General features: G+C 38.7%; 1 protein-coding gene across 1 annotated transcript in view; it reads right to left on the bottom strand.

Annotated features, from left to right (window-relative positions):
- The window catches only part of C7 (complement C7), a 47,671-nt gene that overhangs the window by 11,902 nt on the left and 12,392 nt on the right, over positions 1–23,377 (bottom strand). Inside the window, exons 7-14 of the mRNA XM_006193051.3 lie at positions 18,660–18,830; positions 17,162–17,405; positions 14,891–15,001; positions 11,593–11,759; positions 8,659–8,887; positions 6,461–6,632; positions 4,128–4,215; positions 1,763–1,895 (exon numbers count right to left, since the gene is read on the bottom strand). Of these exons, the coding sequence (XP_006193113.1) occupies positions 1,763–1,895; positions 4,128–4,215; positions 6,461–6,632; positions 8,659–8,887; positions 11,593–11,759; positions 14,891–15,001; positions 17,162–17,405; positions 18,660–18,830 (1,315 nt within the window). The remainder of the gene's footprint in view (positions 1–1,762; positions 1,896–4,127; positions 4,216–6,460; positions 6,633–8,658; positions 8,888–11,592; positions 11,760–14,890; positions 15,002–17,161; positions 17,406–18,659; positions 18,831–23,377) is intronic.

Below are 23,377 nucleotides of genomic sequence, written 5' to 3'. Positions count from 1 at the left end.
TAGAAGGTATAGAAAAGTAGGCAAATGGGATAGCTAGAACTGGAAAGTGAAATTAAGAACTCAGTGGAGTTCCGGAAAGCAGAGTAAGCTCAATTGTTCAGAGAATTAATAAATGGGAAGTAGATCAACAGAAAATATTTAGAATGAAACAGAGAGAGAAAAACAAAGATATATATGTATACATACGTATGTACATGTATATCTGTTCTAAAAATGTATCATTTGTGTCTCATGAGGAGAAGTGAGCAAGAATGAGACAGCAATATTTGAGGACAAAGGTCAAGAATTTTCTAAATTTGACAAAAGACGTTAAAGCACAGGGTCAAGAGTGCTTTGACTATCAACTACGATAAAGACCAAAAAAATCACCTCTAGGCACACCAGAGTAGAGCTGCTTCTGAAAAACAAAGACAAACAACAAATTGACAAAAGCAGCCACCCAGAAAAGATATGGCTTCCAAAGGAGAAACAGTAAACCTGAGAGCTGACTTCTCACCAGAAAACAATGAAGTAAGAAGGCAGTGCGATAAAATCTTTAAAGGGTTTAAAGAAACCAACTGCTAACCTAGAATTTCTTATCCTGTAAAAAATATCCTTCAAAAGTAAAGATAAAGTAAGAATATTTTTAGATGAACAAAAACTGGAACAATTTTTCACCACTAGATTCACAAGAAAGGAAAAGAAGTTCTTCAAGCAGAAGTATCTTTGAAAGCAATCTTTTCAAAGAACCAACTTTTGGCTTTATTACTCCCAGCTAGGGAATATTTATATTCTATTTCAGCAATTTCTTCTCAAGGACTCCAGGGCAGAGAGGCCGAGAGACAGAGAGACAGACAGAGACAGAACAAGAAAAGGCCTTACAAATCAGTAAGAAAAAAGACAGACAAACCAACAGAAAAAATGCCTCCAAAATTGGACAGCCACTTTACATACACACAAAAAAATCCAAATGGCCAATAAATACAGGGTTAACATTAGTCATCAGAGGAAATACAAATTTAAAAATACAGATTAGAAAATAAGATATCACTACACACTCACCAGTATATCTAAAAATTTTAAAGATAGATGATATCAAGTATAGGTGAGAATACAGAGCAACCTCAAATTCTCAGATCCTGGTAGGGATGTAAATTGGTACAACCACTTGGAAGACTGGTGGTATCTATCAAGCCTAATGATTCAGAAATTTCACTAACAGGTACGTATCTCAGAGAAAAAATGTACACGTGCAGTACGGCTTTCCTCACAGAGCACAGACTAACTGGCACAGGAAAAATACATCCCTGTAGCTCTGTCTATCCATCTGCTGAACAATCTTACATCGTAACACCTGGGATGGAAGCCAGAGAATTGAGTTAGGGTGGAACAACATGCAGAAGCACTTACTCAGATGCCTACATCTGAACAGAAAAGGATCCAAAGCATTTAAGGAAGGAGATTGTGGTAAATCCCCAGTAATTGAACTCTAAAGACTGTCTTGATGGTCTTAGCCAGAACTCAGCTCCCTGACCTATTCTAAGTTGCAGCAGAAACTTTAAAATTGCCATAAAATGTGCCTTACCTAACAGAAGCACCATCAACTAGAGAAATCTGAGGGTTTTTTACAAAGTATTCCTGAAACTTGGACAGGATCGTATGAGCCTTTCAGGAAAAGGAAATCGAGACATACGGAGAGTGGTTATCTATCCTGATTCATTCTCTTCCACGTTATCTTTTCATCTTTCATCTTAAGTTAGATCCTATATCCAAGGCCACTCACTCTGACAATGCATTTCCCCAACCAGCCACTGTAAATTTTCTCCACATCTGGCAACAGGGTCTCCAACAAGAGAGTATCCTTCATTGCAAGTATACACTATGTCTTTCCCAACAGGAAACATGGCACCTTCATCCTAAACAGAAATAGAAGATGGAGAGAGGAAGAATATGTCCATTTTGCATTAACAAAATGTTTCTTTAGATATACTTGGCCCATAAATTATGACTTATTTCATCATCAGGCAACCTACATTCAAGTAACCCATTTTGAAAATTGTAAAATTCTTTTTCCCTGTAGAATCCTAGCCAACAACACTGGTACCACCATTAACTGAAATAAAGTTATTAATGCCATTGTACTAGAATTTTTTGATTGCTCCCCAAACACCAAGCACTGACCTAAATATTTTACTAAAATTATTTTAGTGGGTACTGTCCAAGTAACTTTTTTCACTTATATTTTCAGGCAAGACTGTTATATTTTGAAAATATCCTTGTCAGTCAACTCTTCATAGTATTCATAGTAAGATGTTATGGGCTGTTCATTGACAATATTGCCCAATAAATGCTGCTATGAACAGGCAGAAATATTCGATATCTATAATTGTGTTCATGGAAGTTTAAGTTCCTCACTGATGACTTTTAGAGGAAGCACAGTGTTGTTGTTCGCCCCTCACTCTCCCCAGCCCCATCCTGTAAGGGACGTGCCTCCATGGCTGGGTCAGATTCAAGGACTTGTCTTTAGCCTGTAATGCCAGGAGGTAAGACTCACAGTGAAGCAAGGAAGAATTTGAAGGCTGAGCCTTGGGGGAGTATTCATGCTCATGTGTGGTCTCTTTTGGTTCCTTTCCTTATCCTTCTAGGTCCCTGCGACTTCAGGGCTTGGTGAAGAAAGCTGGCCCAGGAGAGGGCGCGGAGCTGGACCAGCTCTGCTCTAGGCATTAGGACAAAATTCTGTGGTGCCTTCTTCTTCTCACAGTCCAGTCTAGCTCCCCCTGGCCCAGTCTGGCTCTGCCATGGGAGTTGGTAGGAAACAGGAGGTCCACGGTGGTGTTGAGGTTTGAAGAAAACGGGGAAAGATACTTGATCTGCTTTGGTTCTAGCCCCTAGGCTTTCCTCTGCTTGCATAGGGACTTCTATATGGGAAAGTCTAACTCAGCAGTGTCTAAACCTGGCCGGCTTTGTCAGAACTACAAGTAACAACTGAAAAAAAAAAAAAAAAGGCTCTACCCCAAACCCACAGAATGAGGGGGGAAAAAAAGGAGAACAAGGGGCAAGCCACAATCTATTAAGTTCCCCAGATGCCTCTATGCAGCCAGTCCACGAGACAGTGTTTGGAATCCCCAGCTCCTTACAGGACATCACCTGCGCTGGAGTTTAAGACAGCAGCTCCATGATCTGCTGCAGTATGAGTTTGCTTGGCCTCATTCTACAAGAGTGTTTCCTTGAGGAAGTTCCTGGATTGTGGTGACTGTAGTGGGACAGTGTGAGTTTTACCGATGCTAAGTTCATTCTCTCTCTCTCTCCTTACACACACACACACACACACACACACACACACACACACACACACCCCTCCATCTTCCAGCTCCCAACTGTACCTACATTTGGGGAAACTTTAGCAAATGCTTACTGAGTATATGTTCAAGGGCCTGGAATCTGAAAGGCAAAATCCTTCCTGCAGAAAGCAAGGCTGGTGGCAACAAGAGAATGACGAAAAATAGCTCCTATGTGAGCCATGAGGAGACTTACTGGGGTTTGGAACCAAAGCCTCATCATAACAGGGAGTGGGAAGAGTACAAATTAATACGACCCCAAAGACAAGAAAATTCCCCAGAATTACAAGTGGCAGATGACTTGTGTTCCTTCATGAACAAGAAAATTGCTCAAAGTACAATGACCCACATCTCACCAGACACGGACTGAGAGTCTTACTGGCTCCTGGAATAAACCTAATGCTTCACCCAACTCCCATATTTATGAAAAATTTAAAAAGGTTTCTTTCAGTGGAAAGAATAGGGAACATTCTCTATGAAGAACTTGCTTATAGATTCTTATTTTAGTGTTCAGGATAGGAATAGTTTAGCAGCCCTCTGGCATGATAACATTTCTAATTCATTGGGTGATGATATTGATTTCCCTTACCACAGGAGATGTACTGCGTTCTGCAGAATTCTAATCACCTCAAGCCAAAGAGGAAAAGTCACAGACTAAAACCCTTACCACTAAAACTAAGATGCACACATAAAATGTTTTTAGCACCATTTCATCACGGAACAAGGAAATAGATTATGACATCAGTAGAGAGCTAGATCTTGGAGCAAAGAGTGTATGTAAAGGGAAAAAAAAAGTCTTTTATAACCAACTTGAACAAATCCATCTTTCAAGGCAGGAGGTGATGGACAGAATTCTGTTGGAACCAAGGACAAAGGAAAACAATGTGGTTCAAGCAATCTGAAAGGAAAAAGAAACGAAACATAATTAACGTGATGGATTTGCACACTTTAATAAACATTTTATACCACAGTGAACTTTTCATTTGCCTCTGAAAGGACTCCATTCAGTAAGTACATTAATGTGCTATTTTTGTCATTCTCAGAACCAAATATCTGATCACACCCTGGGATAAAAAACACAAACATAAACGCAAGCTTCCAAAAACTAACTAATAGATCAGTAGTATGGAAAACAGAAAGAAAACAAAAAGAAAAAGAAGACACTGGACAACACACGTGCTTTATGCGATATCTAGACATCACCTATTTCACACCTACTTTATCTCCTTTGTTTGGTTCTTAAATACCTTTAACACAGAATTCATTCTGTACTGAAAATAAGGTTGAGATCGTGATCCTGCAAGAGAGGTAACAAGATGATAACTACTTTTGACCGAGCGCTCACTGTGTGCTAGGCACCGTGGCAGTTGGTCTACTAATGTGTTCAGTTCACACTCACAGTACACTGTGAGGTACGTGGAGAAAGGCTCGGAAAGTTTGAATAACTAGCCCAAGGTTACAGAGTAAAAACTATCAGGGCTGGATTCGCATCTAGTCAGTTAGGCTCCTAAAATCACGCTCTTTCTGCCTCTCACGCGGCAGTCCCTGGGGGCGCTCACAATAGTCACAGTGATGACTTCCTTCGTTAAACAGTGGTTTTCAATAGTCCCTCTGAGGTCAGTGTACCACCGGTAGTATCTCTACTCCAGAAACTCGAAATCTGAGGGAGAGAATTACAAATAGCCTGTGACTGTTGCCTTCTTCTGAGCTGGGTTCCTCCTATTCTTGACACACTGAGGAAACTCAGAAATGTGAAGTATTAAGCGTAATTGTCCTTTTTGTACTAAGGGAGAAGTAGATATTTCCTCTCTTTGGAACACCAAGAAGAATGAGAATTGGTTCAATGCTTTCCTTAGGATGCTCCTGTCCTTCTCCTTCCAGCTTTATGTCTAAAGGAAAAGGAAATATGCCCACATGGGCAGAGGTCTCCTCAGGGGCCCTCATCTTCCAACAGATTCATCCCTGAAGGCAGCATTCTCCACCCACCATAATCTCATGTTTGCCAGCTTCCTCAGTTAAGAAACAGTTTATTCAATTTCTTATAATGAGCTGTAATTGAAAAAAATCGGAAAATACGTGTATTTATATATATACATATATGTATGTCTGTATATGTATAACTGAATCACTTTGCTATACACCTGAAACTAACATTATAAATCAACTACATTTCAATAAAAAATAAGAATTTAAAAAGAACCCTATTAATTGGAAAGAAAACAATAAACACATTAAAAGAAAAGAATTATTAAAAACAAAACAGCCTATCAATAAAATCACACTACATGAATTGTAAAAAAGAGAGAGGGAGAGAGATACTGTTTATTGTTGGATTATGAGGCACCAAAGACCTAAGAATAAGACATCCCACCTCCCTAGACCAGACACCCAACCATCTTACATCTTTCTTCAACTCACATGACCCTCAAATTATCTTCCCAGAGTTTGTGACAACCCCTAAATCAGAGAGGGTTACAAGGACAATGTAAGACAGTGGGGTGTGGATTAAGAACTCTTACTCAGGGGTATGGTTCAGCAATTAAGCATTTTTGAAGATAGCTTTTACAAGATCCTGATGAATGGGAAGGTGGTGTCAGCCAGCTGGGCTAAGCAGTGAAGATGTTAGCCTCTCAAATTTGTACTTTACGCTTAGTCCAAAATAAATAAATAAGAGGGAATGGTGTGTCTGAAGTCACACAACCACAACTGAACGCCTGCTACGTGCCAGGCACTGTACTAACCATCTTATACTCTTAACCTCAGACAATATCCTACCATCATTGTGTCTACCATTTTTATCCGTATTTTTGAGGTGTGGCAAGTAACTTGCCCAAGATCACGAAGTAAGTAAGTGGCAGATCTGCTTGATGCCAAAGCTGCTGCTCTCATCCACTAAGCCAGAAGGCCCCCCAGTTCCCCAGCCTTTTGTTAACACCCGCATCAGGAAAACTGGAAGCACACAAGTGCAAATTGGCTGCGGCATGTCCGTCCCCTGTAACTGAACCCAGTGCTAAGGGCAAAGTACTCACTAATAAAACCATGATTAAGGTTTAAATCTTTCAATGGCAGCAGGTGTGTACTCCAAGCTTACTGCAGAGGGCACTGTGTTTGATGTAGCTGCCAGGAGGTCTCGTCTCAATTACCGAAAATGCTCCAGCTCCTCATCTTCGCATTGCCTGCTTTCTGACGTTTCTCCAATACAGGATTTCCCTCCCCTACTGGGAGGTGGGTTATTGCATTCTCGGCGCCTTGTTTTCTTCCCCTGAACACAGGGTCCCCAAGAGGACCAGCAACTCCAACCTCCGTCAACCCCTCCTGTGAATAAGGGAGAGGTTGTTCAGAAAGTAAGGAGAGGAAGATTTCAGAGCTTAGTGCTAAGCTTCCTGCCCATGTAGTTGCTGGTGGAGGGGACCATCTGGGGTTTATTACCATCCCTCTGTTCACTGAGGTCTTCTACAATGGCCAGAATGTCTCCGCACACTGACTAGGATCGTCAATAGCAAGGCTGGATTAATGAACTTCTTGCAGTAATATCTTAAATTTGTTTATTATTTTACAATCAAAGCACTTTCACATGCATTTTTTCGTTCATTTACTTCTCACAAGAATTGGGGAGAGGGTGTAGCTCAGTGGTAGAGTGAGTGCATGTGTGCTTAGAATGCACAAGATCCTGGGTTCAATCCCCAGCACCTCCACTAAAACAAACAAACAAACAAACAAACCTAATTACCTCCTCCTCCCCACCAAAAAAAAATGAATGGAGGTGGGCAAGAGATCTGTTAACATTCTCTTTAGAAAGGCATGGAATCTAAGACAAAGTGGTTAAATGCCCAGTGCTGGACGGCCACATCCAGACCATGACTCAGTCTTACGGCTGAGTCCAGGCTCTTCTCATTACCCACTGCCTCTCGATAAGACAAATAAGTTCCTATTGGTAAAGCAGTCATTGGGCATGAGAAGAACATAATCTATTGGGTACTCCGGGCTGTCAACCCCAGGGCTGTTGCTGCACAAAGTGAGGAAATGTGTAAGCAGGAGACATGCTTCTACCTCCTGTCAGCATCCTTCTCCAATCTACAGACACCTCTTCAAACCACCCTGGCCAACTTCCTCCTCAGGGCTGATTCATGATGAACACAGTTGTTTCTTTTAATATTTTACCCATCATATTCCTTGGAGGAGGCAAGAGAGAATTTGCAGCATATTCTAAGAGCTTTGCATTCCTAGTTAGAAACTGATCTCAGAAACCATTTCCCCAGAGCATTATTTCCTGATAATAGACGGCTGTGTTTACGGCTCCTTAGCTCTTTCTGCTGTGTGACCTACATCCCTCTTCCCCCCATTCCCTCCACGCCCATTCCTCAGTACCACACACAGCAAAATAAAAATAATGTGTGTAATGTTTTCCCATGATCTTCCTTAGCCTTTCTTCTGCAATTAGAAACTGAGTTAATAAAGTAGTCCCCTATGAATATTAATAGTACTTAATAACAGCATTTGATGTATTATGAGTGCTACTCCATTCCTTACCAGCAGGGGGAGCTTCGCTTTTATCAAAGAGCTGTAAATCCAAACCACAAAGGAATTAAGCAGAGTGATGGCATTTCAATTTACCAGGACAGGCCACTTGGGGAGATATTTGGAGGCAGGGATGCCTTTCTGCTTGTCTATAGGCAACCATAGTTTAATCATGTACTTATCATTTATCAAACATTTATTGACTTCTATGAATCAAGCCCTATGCAAGGCTCTGGAAATAAAGGAATCAGTCTTGACCTTAATAAATGAGCTTTCTAGAGGAGAGAGACGTATAAATAAATATAAAAATAAATATACACAAATCATCCCCTACTTTGCCTACTCATAAAGTCAACTTCACATGATAAGTACTTAAAGCACCAAGTGCACTGTTTGAGCACACAGCCGTCATTCAACAAATACTTGTGAATGGTTGGTTGATGGGACATAATACAAAATAGAAATAGAGGTGCTTCCAAGAGCTTGCCACCAGAAAGCTTAGTGACTGCTAACACAAGCTCCGTAAACCTAAGTTATGACAAAACCTTAAAAAGATGACTAGGGAAGGATGGAGGTCCTTTAGGCATAAATCGATTCTAAGGGAGAGTGAAGAGTAGAAGGCATGGTGGGTCTGTTAGTTCAGATGGGAAAATGGACAGCAAATAGCCCTGACCCCAGTAGCTATGATCCAGAGGTGGTGTAGGGAAGGCGATACTAAATTCAAACCCTGATGAGATTCCACCTCTTCATACACAAAGAAGCACAATCTCAGGTGCCCTTTTCAATGTGTCCAGCATAACCAGAGGAAATGCAGTACACTGACCTGCGTGATTCCCTACGAGGGCTCCGCGCTCACACGCCACACCAAATGTGTATGGTTTGCAGTGGCACTGACACTGGGTCCCCTCCACAGTGGCTATGCCACCATTTTGACAAGGCCGGCAATGGCAGGGGTCAAATTCATCCAGATACTCCTCCATGGCCCGTTTCAGGTATAGCCTTTTCACAGAGGCACAGGGTACTTCCTTTACCAGCTCGTATAAAGGTGTCAGCTACACAGATAAAGACATCACGGTCAGTAATCAGGGTTTTAGGCGAGAATACGTTCAGCATTTTGACTCAATCCTCATTTAAAGAAAGCCACTCTTACATTAATTTCAATTATTTCTTGTTCAAATAAAAAAGAGAAAGCAATTCACTTTCTTTACTAGATAAATCTAGGGTAAATTAAGACCACACAGGGAAGGCTTTTTTTTTTTTTTTTTTTTTTGGTATCTTGTGTGGATCATTAAAATTTTAAAAAACCAACAGGACATTCATTTTCATTATTGAAAGATTATTTGCAGAAGAATACATTTCCACCCCTGCAGAGGACAAAAGAAAACGAAATGCACTTAAATTACAGTGAAGAAGCAAGAGCAATTGAACTTAAGATTAAATATCTTGACTCTGAGATACTTAACATGTCTCTCCAGTGGACACTACGACTCTTTCTCCCTGAAGAAACTGAAAACAGGTAGGCGTTATTGCTCCGTGTTGGACAGGTCTGATGAAGATTAACTTCAAGCCCAGAGATGTGCTGGCTAAGCTCTAACAATTTGCTTTCCCAGGAACCAAAAGGCTCTGATTTGTAGCCTTTTCCAATTCCTGGGTGTAACTACTCTCACCCTAGCCAGTTTCGGACTCAGTTTCAGGCTAGCACCATGCTAACACCGAGCATGGAGCTGGGAAGAGATGTGCACCATTGGCTGGAGAGACAGTCCGTAGGAGCTGGCTGGAGCACACCATTGCCCTCTGTCTCTGCCCAAGCTCTTCTGAACTGAAGGGCCTTGTGAGGTCATCCACCTGCAAAATGTCTCTTCTTTCTCCGTCCCTTTCTTGTCCAGCTAGTAAGCCAGCACTGCTATGATAGTTACAGTCCTCTGCTGGAAAGTGCATAGTTGAGAATGGAAAAGAACACGTTTCTCAACAGTTTAGGATTTTTAAAGATTTGTATGAGATACAATGAAAAATAGGTCACTTTGAATATTAATGGATGACACGCTAAGATAAGACTTCCCAGGAAAAACCCCCTCCCACGTTCACCCTTACTGGGAGGCAAATGCGTTTAGTATATTGTTAGGACGGTCCTTGAGGAGCTATCGTGATTTTTGTATTTATAAGTGTGTCCAAGTTTCTTAATCTCAAAAAGCAAGTGTCATCTGGGACATTGCCTGACTTCTGTCGACTGAAATAAATGCACAGCCTAAAAGTTGAGAATTATGTTTTATTTGGCAAACATTTCTGAGGACTCGAACCCCTTCGAGCCTGAGATGACAGCCTCTCAGATCGCTCTGAGGGACTGCTCCAAAGAGATAGGGGAGGAGCCAGGATACATAGGAGCTTTACAACAAAGACCAGGTAGTTGGAACATTAAAAGATTACTTGTTAACTGAAGAAAACAAGGCATCTCAAGTTAAAGAATTTAGTGCTTTTCTTTGTATAGGAGGAAGCAAACATTTGGGCTCATTGAATTCATTCCTTTGACAAGCACTTAGCTATCTAGGGCCAGTATCCTGCCCTTTCTTATTCTAAGTCCCCTCAGGGTGCACCGTTGTGAGTGGCTGCAGAGGCCTGGCTGCAGGCTTGTCTTCCCTGGGGGGTGGCAGTAGCCGCTGATGACTTGATGGATTCAGTGTTCTTTGTTTACAGATATGGTTTGCAGTATTTTTCATTCACAATTCCATGGCAGACAATAAGTCAAAGAATCACTTCTGCTCTATCATTTGTTTTGAAACTGTGAATTTGTTCCATTTACATACATCTGAACCAAGCTGCAGAGGGATACACAAAACGCACGCACATACGCACACACCTCAAAAATCCACCTAGCTCGCTGCCTGTATTGTAAATTACACCCATGTACGAATGGTTTTACAACCGCCTGTCATTTCTGATACCTCTCCTACTACTTTACAATAATTCACAAGCTTCAGTTCTTTTTCTAGGTAATGTGCCACATTTATTGTAGTATATGCATTTCTGAACAACTTAACATATATAAAACTGCTGCTGTTTTTATTGGTGCCTTTTCTAACACCTTTATTGTGATACGATCCCCCCAATTCTTTTTTTTAATTGAAGTACAGTCAGGTGCCTCTTTTTTTTTTAATGAGTGTCACAGAACAAGTTTTTGACTGTTGTGTTCCTAACTGCATTTTTCCCATAAGCTCTGTGGTATTCATTGTGCAATTTTTCCTAGCTCTCTGGTTTTTAGGAACACATACATTGTGCTATAAAAGAACTAATTGTACCAATAAAACATTCTAAAATTCTGCCAGCCAAATTGGTTCTCTTAATTTGCATGACTCCAGGAGCCTACCAGCTGTGGCCACAGGAAGAAAGGTGATCTGATAAATGTAACACTGGGCAAACCTAAATACCTTCCTCTTGCAAGAATCTGTAACTCCTCTGAATCTGGGACCAAGGAACACATGATTAAATTTAAGTTAAAAGCTTGAAATGCAAATTTTATCTTCAATTTCTCTTGGGATTTGCAAGACATTTAACCTTTACAATGGAAATATGGACATACAAGATAACAAACCTTCTGTTTCCTATTACGTATGCATTCATTTTACTATACAAAACATAATTGGGATACAGAAAATGCTAATTACAGCCTTCTCTGTTTAACCACCTTGATTTAATCTTGTTTTCCCGGTGCAAATAAACATGATTGCTTTCTGGTGCTTTCAACAGAGCATCCATCACATACCTTTTGTTTTATGACTTGGGGAAGATCAGTCACTGAGCCTGCCCAGGAAGAATAGCGCTGTTTATTTCCAGCAGGATTGTCCAGCTCCAGGTAACTAAGGCCAGACACGAGGCCAGACCGTCCCCCAAGGACAAATGGATTCCCTCGCAACACATTGCCTTGGGTTTCTACTCGAGGAGAAATCAGACGAATTAAGTCAGGATGCACAAATGAAATGAAAATGAGAAAATGAAAGTGAGAGTCAGGCAAGTATTTCAACACAACCCATCAAACTGTACAACATCCTGGAAAAGGCGAAACTATGGAGACAGTAAAAATAACCTGTGGTTACCAGGAAGGAGGATGGGAGAAATTTGGGGGATTTTTTAGTGAATTTTTAGAGGATTTTTTTAGGGCAGTGAAATTGTTCCATATAATACTGTAATGGATCATGTCACTAAGCATTTGTCCAAACCCATAGAATGTACAACACCAAGAGTGAACCTTCATGTAAACTATGGACTTTGAGTGATTATTATGCGTCAATGTAAGTTCATCAGTTGTAGCAGATGGACCACTGTGGCACTGGAGGCTAATAGCAGAGGAGGCTGTATGCACAGGGATGGCAGGTATACAGGAACCCTCTGTACCTTTTGCTCAGTTATACTGTGAACCTAAAACTACTCTAAAAAAAATTATCTATTAAAAGAGGAAAGAAAGACACAATAACTACCTGACAGTAAATAATTATTGAAAAATTATTATTCATATTCTTAATGTTCTTAACGTAATAAGATTATGTTATGTTATACTGTCTTGCTTCTTAGTAGATACATGCATTTATTTAGGGATGAAACATCATGATGCCTGAAATTAATTTCCCAATGGTTCAGCAAATATTATAAATATTTTAAATATATTTTATATAAGGCTAAATAGTCAACATTATAAATATTACATGTAGATATATGCCAAAATGTCAAAATAATAATTGTTACATATAGGAGGTAGATATATGGGTGTTTATTCCTGTATTCTTTCAACTTTTCTGTATGTTTCAAATTTTTCACAAGAAAATGTTGGGGGTGGGAGAACTACCAAAAAATATTAAACAAACTGAAAAAAAAAAAGGGAATAGTCAGGGAGGGGGAGTTCACTGTACCTGGAATACTAACCTTAAGCAAAACATGATTAATTAATAGGCATACATTAACACATAAAAAGTGTTCTAAAAGCTCAAATACTAATCAAATCCTTTTTTACATTAATGTGCCTTATAATTTCAGAAATATTTCATCTCTGTTTGTAGTTGATTTTCATACTGGTCATGATTAGAAATTCCTAGCTTGCTGATCAGATTTGGGGTGATTTTCATTCCCTTTCTTTTAACCACATTTTGCAATTTCACAAAATTTTGCAAATTCAAATATTATGATTTTATCATCAGAAACTACTAAAGCCTCCTATTTTTAATAAATTGCCTGAGTGCTTCCTCATCTTCCTTGCTAGCTATGTTTTCAGTATGCAGACTGACACACTTTTAACTTAGTGAATATCCATGTTCAGCCCCTGAATGATAGGAATCAGAATTACCCAGAGAGACTGCAGATTCCCGAGCCCCTACCAAGACCTAGGAGGAAATAGCTGAGAGAGAAGCCTTGGAATCAGCATTTGAATGGCTGCCTCAGGTAGTCCTCATGCATCCCAAAGTCTGAGAATCACCACCTTAACTGACATACTTGTTCACAAACCACAGATATAAGTAATATATAAGAAATCAGTTTTTACATTTATTTTTAAGCCTGTAGCCTCTGTCTCTACACCTCGGTGAGCTCGCTGCTCCAGTGGGCCCCTTCTTCCCCTAGACAGTCTCCTGGGGCGACAGGGAAGGGCCTAGATTATGAAGCCAGACATTGGAATCTCATGCCTGGCGCTTACCAACTGCCGTCTTGGGCAATCTTTCTGTGCCTCAGTGTCCCTGTTGGTAAAATGAGAATATGAATAATAATACCCAACTCTTAGGTAGGAGGAGTACATTGGTTAATTTTGTAAATCGCTTTAAATTGCGCTGGGCACATAGAAAGCATTATCTGTTTGTTAAACACACAATAAAACCAATGAGTGGCTTCCAATGGCCAACCCATCTAAAATTGATGTCAATATCTTCCCAAAGCACTCACTTTCATTTCTATTTCCAGGTCCTTCTATTTCCATCTTGTTCAAAAACTTGTCCACCCCCTTTGTCATGCCAGCTCCAAGAAGACAGGCACTTTCTCTGGCATAGTCACTGCTGTATCTCCAGTGCCTAGAACAATTTCTGGCACATACTATCAGCTCCATAGTTGATGAATAAAGTGAATGAATAAATAAACTGGGTTTTACTACCCTGTCTCTCTCTTCCTTGCAGTCATCTACTAATATGCCAAGAATCCCCATTTCTTTGATGAAAACTCTAACATCTGAGTCAGTCTTCACCTTCCCCGCAATTTCTCCCATCGCCCCAGGAGAATTTAAGCTCTAATACTGCTCCGTGGCCTCACACAATGCACCGCAGTCTCATTTCCATTGCTACCACACTAAGAATCTCTTCATATTAAAGCAAACTAAGTCTTAATCACCAAATCCAATGAAGAGTCTTCAGTTCTTCTCCTACTTAATCACTTCTCTCTAGCATTACCCTCTGTTGACTTCTCTTTCCCCTTCCATGTTACTGACTTTTTTCTGGTTCTTATCCTATCAGATTATTTCTTCTCAATCCCTCTTCTTTCACTACAACTTTATCTTTGTCACCTTTGATTTAACCACTCCCTGTACTAAATCCTTTCATGGCATCCCTTGCCATCAGGATGAAACTCAAACTCCTTGACAGTGTATCTAGAAACAATCTACATCTGTTTACCTTTCCAGTTCCTTCTTCGATCACTCAGACTAATACAGCATCTCCCCCACTCCACCACCATCACCACTACCACTGCCCTACACCAAGAACTTCAGCTGCACTGAGCATCCATGTCAGAGTGAAACTGAAGCTTCTCCTCTTGGTGTCATTCTTCTATGTTTGCCAACCATCCTCATGGGAGACAAGGGTGGTGTACACTGAGGACAGTATACGGGACATCCCCAGTGAACTTTCCACTCTGCATGATGTCTCACTGCCATGACATATGGGAGAGAGACCAGAGGTAAAAATAACCGAAAGTTTGAAAAACACAAAATAGAACACCTGCTAAAATTTCAAAGGCCCTTGGAGACCAGGAATTAACCACAGAAAGAGGGTTGGAGGTAAGCTTGTAATGCACATTGCCCTCTTCTCATTTACCTGAAGCCAGTTTTAAGGCCTCTTCCATCTCCTTGCATTTGTGCTTTGATAATTTAAACAAAAATTTGAAGTGTGAGGAAGCACATTTCTTCTTATCCTCTGAACTGAGACCTGGGGAGGAAAATGTTAAGGGTGCTTAATTTCTGCATTTGTTGACAATCTCCTCTGAGATGCTGGCCAGGTATGAGAGTGGGGTAAGAGGTTGTTTTCTACCACTGTGGCCATATAATCAAAAGTTACATGGTATGTACATTTTCAAGTGCTCTAGAAGGGTCAAGGGTCAGAAAAAGCCACATTTTACTTTTTATTAAGCAAAATAAAATCCAAGTATATACTTAAAGATAAAGCATCCTGTATCTGAAACTTACTTTCAAATGGTCCAGCCAATACTGGCTTTTATTAGCCAGAGGAGTTGGGGTACAGGGATGATTTATACATGAAAAGTGGAGGGAGCAGAAATTGAACACCTCAAAGAGTGTTGTCTTTAACCCAACCACAGACAGCTTCTCAGTCATAAAGCAAATAAATAAAAGTAGACATGCAATGACCTCCAGCCCACCTCCTGGAAACCCCAAAATCTGGGTTCTGACTCTCCAGTAATTAATTCCTAAAACCCTAGTTCTAGTGCCCCACTCTCTTCATCTGTAACATCTCTGGTTTCTACGTTTTCTTCCTATGACTCAAAATGACTGTGACTATGACTTAGACTGTTACAATTTCTACTCATTATCAAATGGATTTTTGCCACTACATTTTTTTAAAAGAGGTTAGAAAATAATAAGAGTAGAAATATATATTTTCTTGTATAATTTTACTGACAATATTGTAACAGTGTCAATATTTCATAAAGAACAACTGGGGACATATGTCCCAGGAGCTTTGATTAATTTTAATTAAAACTTTTAGGAAGAACAGAAACTGCTCAAGAGTAAAATTTGTACTCAAAATTTTTTTTACCAAATTTTACTGACTCAGAAAGCTTTAAAAAAAAAAATCCTCTCCATTTCTTTTAAGTGTTAAGGGGGAAAAAATGGTTGTGAAACTGAGTTTAGATAAAGCCACTTCCTGGATTAATTTCTAAAGAAATATTGCCTCTGTCATCACTACAAAAACTTGTGCTTCTGCATTCATTTCCAACATGTGAGATTAGAAAAGTTCACATTCTAATTAAATCTTAATTAGTAAAAACTAAGTCCAATGGGGAAAAGGTAGCTAATGGAAACACAAACAAATATTGTAGTTCGCCCACAATGGAAGGGAAGGCTACAGGACCTCCTCTGAATCTCCTAAGAAGTCTTACTCTCCTCCAAGGTGGAAGAAGACTTGACTGAAGAGTAAGACCCCAAATGCAGAAATAAGTGTGGACATCCACTTCAGGACAAAGCCAGGAAGGAGCAGGTGTGACTTGGAATATTAATAAGTCAAAGCCAAAAGGCCTCTGGAGAGGAGGAATGGATACTAAGAGATCTCTCCCCTCCATCTAGGGGCAGGTGGTGAGGAACACCCTCTCACTGTGAAGTCAGCAAAGCATGAACTCAGTAGTGTGCCCTGATTCTAACAAAAATCAGGCAATTCCGGCAGCAGCACAGCATAAGGAGAAAGGTAAGCTGACATTGAGCCAGTGAGACTTCCTTACAATCTGTGTGCCCTTGGGTGAGTCTTATCATAGCCCTGAGTCTCCCTTTCTCAGCCTGTGGAACAGGAGTCCTAGTGGCCATCTCCCCGGGTGGTAGGGAGGATCACTGCTAACAGAGGTTACTTCCCTGTCAAGAGAAAGGCCTCCAATACATGTAAGCTATTGTCACAAGTCTTAGGCAGTAAGCAAACTTGTAATAACCAGAGCAGATTTTTTTTTAAAGAACGTGAGTGGTAAAGAACAGGAGTAAATTTAAAAAATACTTTGTTAAAACGTTCTGATTTCTGCAATATCAGTAAACTCCTCGTTAGTTTTCCTCAAGGAATATTACTTAATCTGAGAAACGGGGAAGATTAAAAAGTATTCTAAAAATTTAATCAACAGTCTCTGGAGAAAGCAATAATGATAATGGCTTAATTCTCATTTCAGGGTACTATCCAAAAAATAGGCACACTTTTTCTTGAAGCCTGGAAGATTTGGAGTAGAGTATAATGGATTCTTGCAATTTTGGATTCCTTTGCAATTTAATCTCTATTTTTCATATTTTAAAGCTCTAAAGTTTAAGTTAACTACATATTATTTCCCCCATTAAAACCCCTGCAACACTTGTATATAACATTTTTTTAATACTCTACCTAGTTCTTTGGATTTTTCTGAGTCCACATGAAATATAATTTTGTATTCTCCTCCTAAGGACCCAGACTGCAGATAATGTGTCCCATACTTGTCGATTAATCTTCGGTAGGCACTGTAGTCATACAGAGAGGGAAGGTAGGAGAGTTCCTTCCAGAATGGCTCAGCAAGTTGTAAAAATTCCGGATTGCTATTGATAAACTGAGCCACTTCAACCGTGTTCTGAACAACCAACAACTGATAACTCTACAGGAAAGAAGAAAGAGTAAAAGGAGTTTTAGGTTGAAGATGAAAAAGCAATGGAAATAGTTCCCTCTCCAATATCTCCATCAACAGACACCTCTATCAACACAGACTACATGAATTTTTATTTTTTAATGCATGATAAGGTCTCTCCTGTGTCCATCTACTTGCAGCAATCTAAGGAATTTTTGGAATCCCAGACAGGAATAACATCTGAGTGATGACATGGTAACTTCTTTAAATATGACCTTTAAAATCCCAAGACCCAGTTGTTATGCCCTCCTCAACTAAAAAGAGAATCAACTTCATTAACTGCTAAATAATCTCACAAATAAGGATATAATGTCCCTAGAGTGTACATCTTGACAATGACTTATAGGTAGAGTGATCATATAATTTATCTCCCATACTGGGGTATTTACAGGGTAAGCCACTTTATAATGGGGTCTTTTAAGCCCTTCCTAAGTGTCTTTGCATGATGTCCAAGACAGAGCTGCCTTATACCAAATCCTCACTTATGTGAACAATACAATATGGATAAGACAAATGTTTTTACCGTTCATATTTCCATAGTAGCCTTCTTAGTTAAGAAACAAACAAAATCTATATTCCTAGTATGATTTATTAATCAAGTTACCCATTTTAAGAATGAGATGAAATATTCATATTGTGAATGATGATTAAGCTGAAAAGTTCTTCAGTGGTAAGTGTGCATCAATTAGTACAATCCACCTCAACCATTCAGGTTGCCCATGATGAAAGCTGTAGTCTCTCAAAACAACAGAGTATCTAAAATTAAGTCCTTTAACCCGCTCATATGAAAATCTTGATATCTCCGAAGTAATAAAGTGTTTTAACATCTTTCAGTTTCATGAACCTTCTAAAAAAGACTCTTGCATTAATGTTTCAGAAGCAGATCTTAATTGGATTTTTTAAATTGTATATGACACTTAAAACAGTCAAATCAGTAATCGTGAATTAGGAATTTAGGCTACTTTTAACAAGATTTGAAAATAATAAGCTTTTTTTAAGATTTTAAAAATAAGACCAAATACTTTAATAAGAAAAATATAATTGTAAACAGATATATTATCAAAGCAAATTCACAAGACAAAACCATACCTTTTAAAGAAATGTATTAGATTGTTTCTTTGAAGAAGATATTGTGACCTAATTAAAAAATGAAAGCTGACTCTTTTGTTAAAAAATACGTAAACCAGTAAAATATGGAAAAGCCAACTAATATTTCATACTAACCTTTGTCTTATGGATTTCATTGGTATCTGAATTGTGACTGGAAGAAAAAGATGATGAAGAAGTAAAAAGAAAACGTCCTTTACTAGACGATGTATGTTCTATCGATGTATGTTTTACGTAAGACCAAGTACTGTTGTAAAATTCATAATTAAAATCATTATTTATTTTCACCTAAAAAGAAAATGAAAAATTTTGCTATGAGCTAATTAAGGCCTTAGATATAACCAAGGATCTCTTGTCATGGCTCCTTAAACGTGAATACATTCTTCATACAAGCTTCTCCAAAAGACAAAGCTCTTCATTGACATAAAACAACTGTGACTCTCCTTAAGACTAGGCCTGGATAAGCATAAGGAATAGAGCTCATTATAATAACTACTTAATTCACTATTATAATAACTAGTTCATTATTAAAATTACTCTTCCTTAAGCAGGAGACACGGTATTAATAACAGCAATCCCATGTGATTCACAAAACATGTTCACATACAAACATCTTCCACTTCCCTTTAATGTCAACATTTAGCCAGAGGTGAGCAAATTAACAAAGCTAGACTAACAGAGACCTGCAAAGCAGTAAGTTCTTGATTTTTCATCTAACAGAGGGGAAGAGAGATGCAAATTGGGGATATGAAGCAGTTAGACCTATGGGGCTTTGCTTTGAAATGCTCTATGTGATACAGTAGTAGATTTAAATTTCTAATCCTGTTTGGCTTGAACAAATGCTAAGATTGGAATAGTTTTTTCCTGTGCTAGATGGTAGAAGAAAAAGCCATCCCAAAAGAATTTTTAAAAACACAACAGGATGGTCATATGTGGCTGAGAAGTGACAGCTCCAGCATCCATGAAGAAGACTATCCATTTCTTTATCCCTTATTTTGTCCTAGATCAAGTGTTCAGATGAAATGCCCACGGAGGGCTGGCAAGTAGTATAAATGTTGGAAGCCTCCAGTGGAAGGTGGGGTAATAAGGAAGTGAGTGCACACCCTGTCTAAAATCCATCAGACAGTTGCTATACCTAACTGTAGACTTTGGCATTAACAGGTTATCTGATTTTTCAAGACAAGAGATAAATCTGAATCTTTACATAAAAATCTCTATTTTTTTGAATGATAGGCAACTAATTTGCTAAAATGTCAATCACCATGAGAATAAAATAAAACATGCAATTTGACACTCTTTGTTCAATGTAAATTCAAACCAGTAATTCTCATACGTATTTGTGTTTTTATTAAATAGCCATATGCATCTGTTTGAGTTCAAAAAGCCTAAATAAACATGGGGAAAATTTAAATGATGAATATGATCATTTTAAAAACAAAGCTAAAAAGAAAATGACAGAATATTACGCAGCCATCACAAATGATGCCTATGAGGACAAACTATTCATGTTAAAGCAGAAATGTGGTGTCTATAAATCCTGTTAACTACAAATATGCAAGTATGTGTCCAGTCAAAAAAAAGACTAGAAAGAAATTCAACAAAATGCCAGAAAATATTACATCACTTTAATCACTACCATGTTAAAAAATTAGGCATGCATGATGAAAAAAGCAACAGAAGATAAGAAAAATGGGTTTGGTCATACCTCTTATTCAAACATTATTTTCATTATATTATTAAATCAGTTTATTTCAAAATCAAATGCAAAAGTTCAACATTATTGACTGCAAAGAAGACATTATTAAAAATCTGTCAGAGATTTCTAGAATCACTAGATAGTGTCTCAGTCTTAATTTGGTTTTGGAGAAACACAGAATTTAGTTTTTTCTCTCTCCTGAGAAAAGGAAGTTACCTATCTTCTTTTCAATGCAAAAAAAAAAAAAAAAAAAAAAATTAGCCTATTTTACCTCATCTTCAGATGCACATTTCAAATACTTGATTCATGATTTCTGCAAATAAGCCTCTTAGGAGCTCCTCACTCCCATGTACTCTACACATGGCCACAGGAATCATTGCTCAAGGTGGTGTGATCTCAAATTTTCCTTAATACCCTCTTTCTTTCAGCTGAGATATTGAATTGCTCCAGACTGAATCTACCTCTGAAATCACAAAAATTCATTCATCTTACACTCTGATATCTCTTATTCTTTTGACTCTCATTCTGTTACTGCCATATCTATTTTTCAACTTCATACAGAGAAGCTCTTCAACTTATTTTCTCTTCTCTTTCCTTATCAGCATCTTCATTATTTTACTTCCTTCCTGTTGCAGTTGGGCTTCATGGTTCATGACTTCAACCATTCTCTTGCCAACAAACCTAACTTCCTTGCTGAGGTATGGTCTGCCACCATGTCTGCCAGGCAAAAACCCAACCCTTGTTCAATGCTTGCAGCCAAGCAGCTTAGCGTTCTTACAGAAAAATCACACAACTGTAGACTGATGTTACTGTAATTCCATTCATAATTTCTAGCCTCAGTGGAACCCTCAGTACTTTCCAGCAGTCCTCTCTCTAGCCAATTCTCTCTCTCTCCCATTCCCTACAGTATCCATTTCAAAAGTTCTGTGCCCACCTCCATCCCCCAATCTTACAACCACTTCCTTCACTTTTAGAAGATAATCTTAACCTCTTTCCTTACAAACACTCCCACTATTAGACAGCGACTTCTTACACTCCAGCTAACAAATCTACAAACTTATGAAGATTTCTTCTCTTCCTTTCCTCCGCAGGTGTTCCTCCGCCTGTCTAAGGCTACTTTCTCTGTCTCTTCTCTGGATTGTATTCCCTCTCACTTCTTCAAAGGACTTATCCAATTGATTAATTGTTCCCTCTCTTTCAGCTTCAATTTTTTTTCTCTGTTGGCTTATTCCCGTCAACACTCTAACCCCTCCAAAGAAAACTGTACTACACTTGTAGGGTTCAGCTCACACGGTTGTCGTCTGCTACCTCTAGGATTGTAAATTATGATGGTAAATTATTCAGCATTCTTTGTCTCATTTTCCTCATCTGTAAAACAGAAGATGATGCCACCTACCTATCTACTTAAGTTATTATAAAGAAAAAAAGAAGATCCATTTAAAGCACTTGAAATAGTGCTTAGTATATAAAGGGCTCTTAATATATGTGAGCTATTTTCATCATCATTCAAAATTTGTTTGGTTAACAAAGTAGATTCAGAAACCTCAGATATCTAGATTCACACCATCAGAGAAAGCACAGGATCAGGTAACTAAGCATTAGTTAATACTGCCTTGGGAATACATTTTTGTTTTTCATTGGATATGCATAGAGGCTCTCTCTTCAAAAAATACAATGAAGTACATTCAGGACCAAATACAAGAGGATCCAGGAAGTTCTTTTCTCCACCCTAATCTTTGCTCACTCCCATCTGTAATTCATTACATGCTGAGAATAAACACGTTAGTCTTTCAGCAGTCTCCCAGGCTGAACTAAGTGGAGTGGCACCTTTCCAAAGCGACCCTGGAGCGGGAATGTGCTTATGTTTCAAAGGCTTCCTTTGGTATGAAAAATATGAGAAAACAGAATGTGCATGGCATCAAAGTCAGTGTCTTATTCAATAAGAAACCAGGTTTGTCCTGGATAAACTACCCTGCTGATAACCAAAACAGAAATTATAAGACAGGCTGACTGAGTCTTCTTTATGTTTATTTACTAATAGTTATGTTCCAACAAGCCATAAGTCACATACCACCTGTAGATAGCTGAATGCCTAGTGGCCGTCAGTCTACCTGAACTGAGGAGGACATTTAACGCCTCCATACTGGCATGTGGGTTCAGCACTTCAGTGATTGACGCTGCCTCTTGCTTCCACCTCACTTCCCTCTGGCTGGATCCTCAAAACAGCTCTATTCTTCACTAAATAACAGCCTATAATTTCCCTCTACCTCTGACAAACACTTTCAAATTCAGTGACAGTAAAGGCATTTCAGATGTCAATCCAAAAACCAAGCCATGCTGAGGAAAACGAATGTCAGGATTACGCTGTTACTAAATTATTTCTCTTCTTCAAAAGCTGCAGACTTGCAGCATGTTTACCTTCCAACTATGTCAAAAATCCTCTCCCTTATTATTCCTTCTGCTCTGGAACTTTCTAAATTTGACCCTTGAAAAAAATATATATATACATGCAAATCTCCTCCTTATAACTAGCAACACACCCTCCTAGGAATAAAAGGAGAAAAAATTCTCAACATACGCCTATTTCACATTCTCCTTTCTGGCCAAAGGTTAAATTATAAAACATATTTTCACAATGTAGAATTTAGAATTGAAAAAAAATTTAGTATAATACATTGGCAGAGTAAAATATGGTAGGAAAGTGAAGGGCTATGAAGTCTGACAGACTGAACCCAAGCTCTCCTGCTTATTATTTCTGATGACTTGGAGCAAGTCAGCTGAAGTCCTCTGAGCCTTGATTTCTATGTATATAAAATAGTAAAGTATTAAATATTTTAATAATTAAACATTTAATAATTAAAATATTACCTTCTACAGATGTCATGAGATTAAAACTAAATAAATTGCCTAAAATAGTACAGGAGGGGAGGATATAGCTCAGTGATAGAGTGACTAGCATGCACAAGGTCTTGGGTTCAATCCCCAGGACCTCCATTAATTAATTAATTAATCTAATTAAAAACAAAACAAAAAACAATTAAAATAATGCAGATGCCACAGTAGATATTCAAAACTTGGTAGATATGATTATTTTTCAGATCAGTTTCACTTTCCATTTTCATGATTCAATGGCTCTTAA

The sequence above is a fragment of the Camelus ferus genome, chromosome 3 (genome assembly GCF_009834535.1).
Source record: "Camelus ferus isolate YT-003-E chromosome 3, BCGSAC_Cfer_1.0, whole genome shotgun sequence".
NCBI lineage: Eukaryota > Metazoa > Chordata > Mammalia > Artiodactyla > Camelidae > Camelus > Camelus ferus.
The sequence above is the reverse complement of the archived record's forward strand: the minus strand, read 5'-3'. Positions and strand labels throughout refer to the sequence as shown.